This window comes from Lates calcarifer, linkage group LG11, assembly GCF_001640805.2.
Source record: "Lates calcarifer isolate ASB-BC8 linkage group LG11, TLL_Latcal_v3, whole genome shotgun sequence".
NCBI lineage: Eukaryota > Metazoa > Chordata > Actinopteri > Centropomidae > Lates > Lates calcarifer.
The window spans coordinates 1,607,583-1,619,290 of NC_066843.1; the positions used below are offsets into that span (position 1 = coordinate 1,607,583).

General features: G+C 44.6%; 1 protein-coding gene across 1 annotated transcript; it reads left to right on the top strand.

Annotated features, from left to right (window-relative positions):
- Nucleotides 1-341: 341 nt before the first annotated feature.
- On the top strand, nucleotides 342-10,983 carry hlfa (HLF transcription factor, PAR bZIP family member a). Its single transcript, XM_018662985.2, has 4 exons — nucleotides 342-748; nucleotides 1,712-2,071; nucleotides 8,658-8,872; nucleotides 9,170-10,983. Exons 1-4 carry the CDS (start codon nucleotides 634-636, stop codon nucleotides 9,383-9,385), a joined length of 906 nt encoding a protein of 301 aa, XP_018518501.1. The 5' UTR covers nucleotides 342-633; the 3' UTR covers nucleotides 9,386-10,983.
- Nucleotides 10,984-11,708: the final 725 nt, after the last annotated feature.

The window sequence follows — 11,708 nt, forward strand, 5'->3', positions numbered from 1 at the left end:
CCTGAAAGTCTTTTGTAGTAATCACATCTGAAATGCAAAAATCTGAATCTAGTTTCTCCAAAAATTAATAATAATGGACAGATTATCGATGTATCTTCAAATGGTAAATATTGTCCTATCTGTGTTTAAAAAAAAAAAAAATACTGGCTTGAGAAATATAAAACCAATATTTCCGACCGTCAGTGAAGGCAGCATTTTCCAAGCGGCCGCCCAGAATTAAAACCAGTTTTTTCCCACGGTACTTGAACGCACCGCGAGAAGTGTCCCCGCCCCTTCGGTGCTTTGACGTCACCGGCGTCCGTCTCCGCACATGGATGGAGAAGTGTAGAAGCTCCGCCAAAGCTCCGCTCCCTCCGCCCTCCTCCTCCTCCTCCTCCTCCAGCTATTTGCCAACCAGCCTCAGCGACAGACAGCCAGCCGCTCACCGTCCTGCTGCTGCCGCCTCCGCTGCTGCTGCTGCTGCCGCTGCTGCGCGGAGTCCCGTCTTCTCCCACCGAGCCCCGGCGTCGTTTTTCCCGGTCTGCGAGGATCTCCACCCGGGCCGGCTAGCGAGTTCGGTCGCGTCTCTTTTTTTGGGGGGGGAGGAAAATTCAGTCTTTGCGAGCTTTGTTCTCCAACTGCCCTTCAAGACATATGGAGAAAATGGCCAGACCTCTTCCTATAAACCCAACTTTCCTGCCGCCGACTCACGGCGTACTGAAATCCCTGCTGGAAAACCCGCTGAAGCTGCCTTTCCACCACGATGAAGGTATGTTTTTTAAAACTTGACTTGCACGTACACCTCTCTGTGGTGCTTCTCCGCAGCTTGATATTTTCATTCTGCAGACATCCATGGTTTTGACAGATAAAGCGGCGAAGGACGCGGGATTTCCAAAATCCACCGAGAGTGACGTTTCTGAACATTCTACGATCTTTGTCGAAAAAGAAACAATGTAATCTTATTGTTCTCGGGGGCGGCAGAGATGAATGAAATAGAACGTTGATTGTCTCGGTCGAATGTTACTTGACTGACAGGTTGACGTGAACTTCAGCTCGAGCTAACAAGCTATTTTAATTCGTACTTACGATCTAAATTAGCGTAATACGCACCGATTTACATGTGTTATTATTGTGACTGCGCTGTTTTTAGCTTAGAGGTGCGTTTATAGCCTTTTAAACCCTCTTGTCTTCAATGGGATTTATATTAGTGATACCCCAAGTTGTCGATAGAGGGCGTCTTTTCTGTTCTTCAGCTGCTGTCAGCGCTTGCAGTCCACTCACTGCTTGTATTGCTAATGTACTGAGAGTCTTTACATCATCTGAGCATTAATGGAGACGTAATTTATCGTCTTAAAGGGTCAGTTCACCCAAATGACAACGTATTTTTCGCAATCATTTCGCAGATAATTTAGATTTTATTTAAAAACATTCACAGCTTAGACTTTTCCCACCACTCCAGTACAATTGAGGTGATTTGTTTTTGCTGGCAGCATTGAAAAATTACCCACTGATGCTCCTAAAGAAATAATGAACTGACAGTTTTAAGTTTTTAACCTTTAATTGAAAATAGTTTCCAGTGAAAATTAAAAAATTCCCAGCTTTTTTTTTCCCCTTAGTTAAACTGACCCTTTAAGATGAAACCCCAGGCATACTTTCTATTTATACCCATGCACTGACCCGTGATCCTCCTCTGCTGTGAGACAATGAAATGACTGTGTGCAAACATTTGCAGGATTTGGGAAAGACAAGGAGAAAGAAAAGAAGCTGGACGATGAGAGCAGTGCGGCCAACCACCCACAGTCGGCCTTCCTCGGCCCGACCCTGTGGGACAAGACCCTGCCGTACGACGGGGACAACTTTCAACTGGAGTACATGGACCTGGAGGAGTTCCTGTCAGAGAACGGCATCCCCGCCAACACAGCCCAGAGCGACCAGGCTCAGCAGGCAGCGCAGCCGCCGCAGGCCCCTCTGCAGCAGGCACCGCCGCCCACCCCGCCCACGCCCTCTGTGGTGGACCTCAGCAGCCGCGCCACCACCTCGGTTCACACAGGCATGGCGCCTCAGACCTGCCTCCACAGCCCCAGCGCAGCAGGTAGGAATCACATGCAGCGGAGCCTGATGGGCACCTGAAATCACACCTGCACGCAGACACACGTGGGCTCACACGCATGTTCACGCCTCCTCTGCATCAGGGGAGGCTCTGTAGGTCTACGGTGTTGTTTGCTCACCTGCTACACACACACACACACACACACCTTCCATCCACCATGAGAGGAACTGTCAGCCCTGAGATGCTAAGAGATAACAAATATCTTGTGGTTTGAGTCCCTGAAGGCATCAGCCCAGAGCAGTTTCTGAGCTGTTCCTCATTTAGCTTCTGCTGCTAAGCCTCTCCTAGTTAGACACACACACCTAGACACACACTAACACACTTCAGCTCTGATTTACAGCCCTGATCTGGACTTTGGAGTCCCAGTGTACAGGTTAAAACCGGCTCAAGTCCAAGGATGCAGCATTCTCATTCATGAAGCTCAGACTCATGTTTATTGTAGTTTTTTTTTGTGCTGTGGTTTTAAAGCAGAATTGGTTCCAAAGGTTTTTATTTCTCCTCTGTAACAGTTGGCTTTGATATTTATTTGTATTACGAGGACCTCCCTGCAGGGTTTGACGATTGCTGATTAAAAGTTGCTTGCATTAGTCAGACATGTGATTCATTAAGTCCTACATTGTGTTGGACCTTGTTTCACCTTTGTCCTGCAGTGTAGACTCAATGAGATTCATTTTGGGTGATTTCAATTCTTTTTAAAAGATGAAAAGAATCATCAAAACACTGTAAAAGTGACCTTATAAACTGATATTTCAGTGCTGCAGTGATCAGATGGAGCTTTGTAATATATAATCATATTATTGTAATGAACTGACATTAAATAGGTAGCTGGTATTTAGACTGAAGCATTAAACTGTGTGAACAGGTTTGTTAAGCTGCTGCCAGAACGATTTGAATCGTTTAAAGGGTCGACCTTCGCCACAAACGTAAACAGAGCGAATTCTCCACAGGCCAGACCCGGCCGCGGCGTGTTTCACATCCAAACTCAACACAAAAGGCCTCCTGGCAGAAGATCTGAGGATATGTGACAGATAAACAGAGGAGGTGTTTGCACAGTCAATGTGTGTGTGATACTGTAAATGTTGTGTTTATGTGTGTTTTGCCTGTAAACGCTGAAGATGCAGGCTCTGGATGTAAAGCCACACGAGCTGGTCCGTCTAATAGAGTGTGTCAGTGGACCAGTGACCAATATTCAGATCGTTTGACCTATTGATCTTCGGGATGATTAAAGGCTTGACAGTTTGGATGATGATAATGGAGGATGAGGATGTTGCCCTGAGCAACAGCCTCTAAACTGCTCATTTGTCAACTTAATTACACAAAACCTGACCGGTCCTGTTTGCCTGTTGTTGGGCAAATCGTCCTCGACTTCTCCCTGAAAGAGCCACAAGCACAAAGTCCTGTTGTAAGTGTTGGTGTGATGTTTGTAGATCTGCACAGCCGGCGTACACCCACCACCACACAAACACTTCCTCTCAGTGTGTTGTGTCTTATAGGTACAAGATTAGGAGGGAGAAACCTTAATGAGTTCTGTAAACGCTGCGTTACATTCACTGTAAGAGGTTTTGTTTATAATAAGGCTGGACAATGACATTTATATCACGTTTATATTCGTTAACAATCATTAAAAAGTGTAAGTGAATGATCAGATTGAAGAATAAATAATTGATCAAACATTAATGCAAAAAAATGTATCATATTCCTGGTTCATAAGAAGAAAAAAGAACCATAGAAGTAACATTTTCTGATTTATCACTCATTTTAATGGGCAGCCTGATTAAAAAAAAATCAAAGATATTTAGTCAAATCTTTTTAAAAAACAGAAAGAAATAATAAAAAATCCTCATATTTGAGACCCTGGGATCAGATAAAACAGTTTGACGTACTGATCAGCTGACTAACTGATCAGCAGACAGTTTGTAAATGTGTTACTGTAGGTCACCTAAGCTAGTAATCATTAATTTGTGACTGCTCCTTTTAAAATTGCAGACGTGAACGTACGTACAACACGTGTGCCGTGTGACTGTTCTGCAGGTGTACAGTTAAAGCTCAACCCTGACAATAGGGCAGTCAGATAAACATATGCTCCAGAGGAGGTGCATCTGTACAGTCCTGTTGATTCCAGAGTGAGTGCACACGTGTGTGTACGTGCAGGGGCAGCGCTTCGGCCTTTGTGCGTGTGTGTGTGTGTGTGTTCTGTTTGGGTCTGTCTGCGTCTTCACATTTCACGTGAACGCAGCTGGGGTTTCCTGCAGCGTGCCGGGCCATGTGATGGACACATGCAGGCGCTGTGTGCAGCTCCGAAGCTGCAAACAGGAGCTTGTCACGGCATGAACCTGCCTGCTTCTCTTTCTCTCTCCCTCCTCCCTCCTCCCCTCACTCACTCACTCTCACTTTCACCCTCCCCTCTCCCTTTAACACTCTCCACTTCCCATCCAGTCTTGCTCTCCCTCCCTCGCCGGGCTCGGCTCCGACACAGAGCCTGGACTCGGAGCCAAGGCACAGACTGTACCCTGCAGAGATCACATGGACTCGGGTGTGCTTTTGTCACGTGCACGCAATATTGTTCCAGCTCGCCGAGTCTCGTCTCGTCTAACCAGCTACTCCACCACCACCACCACCACCACCACCCACAACAACCACAATCCCTCTGTGCACAAGCAATACAGCAGGCGGCTGATAACAGTGTTATCACAACCAACGAACAAATGAAAGAACAGGCGTGTGCGGCGTTTTCTCTCCGTGTTGAACAGCCTGTAGATGTTCAGGGTCTGTGTCAGGGTCGGGTCAGGAGATTGACCCGGTGCACCGTTGGCAGGGGCCAAAGGGGAAGCCAGATGTAGGAGGGGTCAAAGGGTGTGTTGTGGTGCATTCCAATGTTAGTCGAGGAAAGGTGACGCAGAGAGAAACTGAAATCAGCACAGCTAAACACAGAGTTCATGTTTTTATCAACATGTAGAGATAATCTGGTGAAGTGAAGCAGCAGTCAGTCAGTTCTTATCAGACCCGCACTCAGAAAACTATATCCTTTTTAATTTGATCTTTCCCATTGTTGTAGTTGTTTCCTCCTCCTCTTGCAAACCGAGAAGCTTTCCTCTCAGATGTCTAGTCATGTGGCCTGTGGACAGGATCAGCATGTCCTGCATGAGTGACCGGGAGCTATGGAGTCCTCTCGACTTGAATGTCACGGGCACAAAGAAATTCTGCAGCAGTTGCAGGATTAAATTCAATTTAATTTCAAAAAGCCTCAGTATGTTTCTGAAACTGCTCGCACAGGAGGAAATCGTACATCTACTGAGGGTCTATTTTCAGCGGTGGATGAATACACACTTGGAGTTCTACTGGTAGTAGCATTTGGGGCACTAGGATGATTTATGTGTGATTGAGTCAAAATACAGTACAGTGTGTGTTCGTGGTAATGAATGAACATGTCACACAGTGCAACAGTGTGAGTCACTGATGTGTTTTTAATCGTTTTTGGACAATGGAGCTCTGTGGCTCAGAGGGATAGGATATTAACACAATACTTCTAAGTGGGATCGATTCATTGTTGGGCTCCTGACAAGAACAAAACGCAGACTATCACCAGCTGCAGTCGTCTCGTTAAATTCTGGAGACTGTTTTAAATCCAATTAAAATCCTTCTGCCCTTTTGCCCCCTGAGCGCAGCCTCTGAGGAGGATTTGGCAGTTACACCCAGGTCAAAGTTCAGCGGCTCTGTCCCTGCACAGATACGACCAGCAGCTCCGCAGTGTTATCACTTACGCAGCAAAGGTGATAACACACAGTAACTTTGATATGATCACATAGCGTGACATGAACCTGCAGCCAGCAGTGTGTGTGAATAGATAAAATACTAAAGTCAGATTCAAACTGGTTCCACAGGTATTTTAATCAAGAGACCTGCGGATTCCAGCCTTCACACGGCTCTTTGTAGGTCAGCTCTGAACTACCTTTCCTGGTTTGTTAATTTTAGATTTCCTGTTAAGAAGGCGGCGGGGAAGGCGGCGGGACTATTTTGTGAATCCACATTCGACTACTTCCTCTCCCCTGGAATGTGTCGTACATTAGTTGAGCAGGTCAATGAACAAAGCGTCTACTTTTAGCCCTGTGATCATGCTACTGTGTTTTAACTCTGCTAATTAGGAGATCAAAATGACTGGTAGAGGTGATTAGGGCGCAGAGGGCTATTCTCAGGTTTGTGTACAGGCCTGACAGATTATCTGAGACAGTGTCTAGTTTTAGTTAGTAAGAAGCTGGCTGTCTGGTTTATCAATGGTGGGAGGTTATGTTAGGTTATATGTGTCTTAGCTTATGGACGGATTACCTCTGCAACAAAAACATGGTGCAGAGAAACCATGTGATGCTCAGGAATTCTTGAAGCTGGCGACATATAGTCAGTTATTTTCATTGTCAGGTTTCATCTCAGTTGATCTCTAAGGTGTTTCACCTATAAAGTGACAGAGAATAATGGAAAAGCCTTTGAAATGTCTTGTTTTTTCCGATCAGTTCAATCCAATCAGCAAATCCTCAGACTGTGGAGGCTGGAACCAGCAAGTGTTTGGCATCAGGGCAACGGACAGTTATTTTCATTATCATTTATTGTCTAAAAAAATGTCAGAAAATAGCAAGAAAATGGCTTTTATTCAACCAACAGTCCAAAACCCAGATATTCAGTTTCTGTCGTGTGACAAAGATGAAGTGTAAATGTTTGACACTGCTGCCTGTTTTGCCAATTAATTATCTGTTGATTAATTAATCAACCAAACGTTTTAGCCTTAGAAGAATGGTTATGTTTAGAGGCTGCTTGTCTGTAGGGCTGGATAATAAAAGATACTTGGCAAGAAAAATGAATAATTAGTTGAATTCTCTGGTTCCAGATTCTCAAATGTGAATATTTGCTGCTTTTCTCTGTTTGAAATCATCATTTTCATCACCAAATAATTCGCCAAGTAATCAAGAGAATAAACATCAGATTAATGATGATTAAAGTAATTGTTAGTTGCAGATGAACAGACAATAAGTTAGCTGAAAAATAATCAACAAGTGCTTAAATAACCTTTTGTTATCTTTTGGTTTTGGACTTGTTGTTGGGATTTCGGACATTCTCACTGTTTTGTGACATTTTATAGACGAAACAATAATTTAATCCAAAATAATTATCTGATAATTCAGTTCTGGAAATTAATGTTCAGTTCGGATCAGTCAAACGTTCTCATACAGCGTTTGAGACTTAAAAATGATGAACCACACCCTGTCCTGCTCGTGTGTAGTGAACTGCAACATCAACATCTTCTGAAGGCAGAAGGTCTGAGAGAGTTGTTTTCATGGGGGAATTTTTCCTCACTTTTATGAGGTGATAATTGGAAGCTTTAATAGTTCTGCATAGTTTTGCAAACAAGCAGCAGAGAGGTTTTGTTTTCTGTGATGAATCTGAGGCAGGGTGGCACTCACTTGAGGTTTTCATGTGTGTGATGAAGAAGCCCATCACTTCCTCTGGGTAGGACAGAGCCTCCTGACTGAACACAGATTTCCTGTTTGTCTCTGATTTTCGCATAGAAAGCAGTCAGAGCTGAATCTGACGGCCTCGTCTCAGATCTCCACCACAGCCAAAAGCAGAAAGCAGCTTGCCCGTGTACACTCTGACCGAAGGTCAGCGGCATTGACTGGCTGGCTCACAAGTACAAAAATCTGGGTCATGATGTACGAGCTGCCAGCGGATCAGCAGCGAGTGAAAACGCCCGCTGCACTTTGCTGCTTTCAGTCGTATTCCCAGTTGTGTTCGTGTTGAGGCTTTTGCATCGAGCAGGGAAAGCATGTGTGGTCTGTATCACAGAACACATTAGTGCTAATGTAATGAATCACAGACTAATTGTTCCATCTAGGCCGGCTAATAAACTCAATCACTTCCACTGGTCGGCCCGCAACTTCAAATCAATTAGAGAAGCCCTGCACAGCAGGGAGATGGAGGTGAAGACGTGAAGCAGCTCAGTGAGTTTAAAGACAGAGTCTGCTGATACCTGCACACTGAGGATCCACTGTGTGTGTGTGTGTGTGTGTGTTTACCTGTGTTTTTAAAGCTTGTGTGATAGCACCACCTGCAGGACAGATGAGGAACAGACAGAAAATGTTGTTTTTCCAGAGGAGCGGTCAACAGTCAAAGCCCCACATTTCTTCAGGGATCAGCTCTCGAACACACAGACATGTGAGCTCAGAGGGAAGAAAGGCAGCAGTCAGCCCCCCCTCAGAGGCCTCCTGCTCGGTACGAGAGGCTCTCTGCAGAGGTTCTGTCTCCTCTGTCCAACAGAAAAGATTTGCTGATGAGGACTCACTCATGACGTTACATAACCAATTATCCTAAATGGAAGTGCCACCTGGAACGTTAATGGTGCCATTTCTGCCGTTAGAGCTGAACTTAGAGGTGCTAAGATTTTGGTTCCTGCTGAGTTCTGCCATTTCTTACAAATAATTAGAGGTTTTCAACACTCTGAACCCTCCTTTCAACAAAACAGTCCACTTTGTGCTCTACAAGCAGCTGCTAATACATGTCTTTATTATCTTTTCCTTTGCAGCGCTGCCCTCAGCCAGGGACACCCCCAGCCCCATCGACCCAGAGTCCATTCAGGTGCCCATGACCTATGAGCCCGACCCGGCGGACCTGGCTCTGTCCAGCGTGCCCGGACAGGAAATGTTCGACCCCAGGAAACGCAAATTCTCCGCTGAGGAGCTGAAGCCCCAGCCCATGATCAAAAAAGCCCGGAAGGTCTTCATTCCTGAAGACCTGAAGGTGACCTGCTGCTCTGACTCAGTTTTAGCCGGGGTGGGAGGGGGGCTCTTGTGATCTGAGATTAGAGCCAGTGTTATGTAAGATGTGAGGGTCTACGGCAGGTTAAACCCTGAGGGGAGGCAGACCCTGGACTGAAACCCAGGGTCTGCAGCTGGTTATTTCTCTAATGTAAAACTGGTCGAAACACAGAAGAACTAGAACTGTGAAACCAGCAAAATTGTGATTTATATCAGGAACTATCACACTTTACATTCACCCCAAAACTGAGTTAATTAACCCGTTTGTTCTGCTCCTCAGGACGACAAGTACTGGGCCCGGCGCAGAAAGAACAACGTGGCAGCCAAGCGGTCACGAGACGCCCGGCGGCTGAAGGAGAACCAGATCGCCATCCGGGCCGGCTTCCTGGAGAAGGAGAACGCCGCTCTCCGGATGGAGGTAGCGGACTTGAGGAAGGAGCTGGGCCGCTGCAAGAACATTCTGGCTAAATACGAGGCCCGACACGGGCCCCTGTGAGCCCCCCCAAAACCTCCCCAACCACCACAACCACCACCTCCACCACCTCCTTCCTCCCCCTCACTTCACCATCCCAACCCACCTCTCCTCAAGTTTGAAGGACAATGTGTCTCTTTTGGTGGCACTGCCCCCACCTCCTCCTCCTCCACCATCCCAACCTCCTCCCACCTCCTCCTCCTCCCCCGGCAACCAACACACACCTGTATGATTCTGGTATTATAACTGTCATTTTGACTTCTGTCATAAGCTTCGATTTTTGTCTGTTCCTTCTTTTATTTTCTGTACACATCGTTCGACTAAATATATATACATATACATAGATAAATCTATATATATTTACACATGCATACTTCCCACTTTAATGTACTGTGAGGAGTTATGAGCCAACCCACCAGCTGAGTCCCCCCCGTCCCCCGCTACCTTCCACTTTTGAGAAATGATGCCATGCTGTTTGTTGTTCACTTTCATACCGATTTTATACGTGACATCAGGACTGAAAACTGTTGTTTCCTGTTTCCCTTCTTCTTCTTCTTCTCTGTGTTAAACCATGTGACGTGTCGGAGCCTGCTTCTACCCAAAATCTGGTGTTTTTAGCCCCGTGCCAGGTTTGTTTTTCCTCTATCAGCAACACCGTCTTCAGTTTTCTTCTTTTTTCTCTGAACTTTCTTGATGTTCATGTTGTATTTCAGTTGTTCTAACACCACCACCACCTCCACCCTCCCCCCGGCTTCTCTTTACTGCATCCTCAGTATTTTAACGGTTAAAAAAACTTGTTTCCTGTGCAGTCGTGGCGTAGAATTGCCGTTTTTAAAACCACCGTTTTTGTTTTTTTCATCACTCGGACTCTGAGCAATAATAATTCCTGTCCAGAACTAAACTGACATGACTACCTACATGTTCCTCACCCCTCCCTGCTCCCCCTCTCCTCCCTCCCACTGGCAGATCACTACCTAGTCTCCCCCTTTTTTCACCTCACATCTTAGCTCACCTCCGTTAACTAAGATTACCTTAGTTAACCTCTGCACTAATGCGTGTCTCACAATCTGATCTGGTGCAATGTTTCCACTCACTCAAAATTTCCTCCGCCTCATATTTATCTACCTTTTATTTCTCAGATGGAAGATTGTTGTTTTTTTATATATATATACATACATATATATATATATATATATTCTGTTGATATAATTGTTAGTATTAATACTACTCTTGACATTGTTGTTTAGCCTCCTTGTTTTCAGATTTAAGCATGATTTCTTTCACAGAACGAAAAGCTATTTACAGATATTTTCCTTGTTTTTTTGTTTTTTTTGCAAAGTTGTTGATAATTCTTTTTGCTTCTGTTAACTTAGCATGATCAATGAGTGTTTTTATTTTAGAAATCAACAGATGTCTGTAGTCTCTCTTTGTAGCTCTATGTTTGCCTTCTTTTTAAAGATGGCTGTATGAATGTAAAAGATGTTGACAAAAAAGTTGGATGGTGTTGTCCAATACTGTGGTTAACCCAATCAATTTGTTTACTGCAAACCAAACTATTCACAACAGAGATGATATATTGGTTACAAGAGATATGTTTATATAAACCTATTCTATAAGTTGTTCTTTTTGTACAGTATTTTTCCTATACATTACTGAACTATGTATTTTAAAGGCACAACAGATCCAGAATATTATTAAAAAAATACAATTATATAACTCAAAGACAAATGCATATAGTGGTATTTTGATATTCTATATTAGCTGGTAGTTTTACAGAGATTTGTGGATATTCAGCAGCACCCAAACCTCCTGGGCATTATTATTATCATTATCAACAATACTGTTACTATTATGGCAACACTCCTCCTTATGTTGGCGCCACCTTGAGGCTCCGATGTCATGTTAATCCCATGAAACTCAAAGGAACCAGATGCACCAAAACAAAATGCAGTCCAGAAGAGAGAATGTACAGTAAACAGCCCTTTGTAAAATCCATCAGCTCACATCCAACACCCTTTGTTCGTTGTGTTTAGTGCCGTAACCTCTCAGAACACGCCCCAGCAACAGGCTTTTCTTTCTTTCAAAGGCGAATATTGTAACGTTTGGAGGCTTTTTGTAACCGCTGCAGCTTGTGAGTCTTGTTTCTTTCTAATCTGATTTGATGGGATTAAGTTACTATGAAGGAAGGGAAATCTATAGCTGGTTACTATTGCTGCTCTGATTGTGCGATTGGTTCCTTCAGCCAATGCAGTTGTAGCGCGTCCCTGAACCTGAGTGATGGACACCTAATTTTCTTCTTAATGAAGGCCTTACAGTGTAGAGCCATGCATGCAAAGCTTTTGCAGAT

What these genes read in the sequence shown, in the direction of transcription:
- hlfa (XM_018662985.2), top strand. Translation starts at nt 634, where the DNA reads ATGGAGAAAATGGCCAGACCTCTTCCTATAAACCCAACTTTCCTGCCG. An exon ending in GCCTTTCCACCACGATGAAG is followed by an intron (nt 749 to 1,711) that starts GTATGTTTTTTA and finishes AAACATTTGCAG; the next exon opens with GATTTGGGAAAGACAAGGAG. An exon ending in TCATTCCTGAAGACCTGAAG is followed by an intron (nt 8,873 to 9,169) that starts GTGACCTGCTGC and finishes TCTGCTCCTCAG; the next exon opens with GACGACAAGTACTGGGCCCG.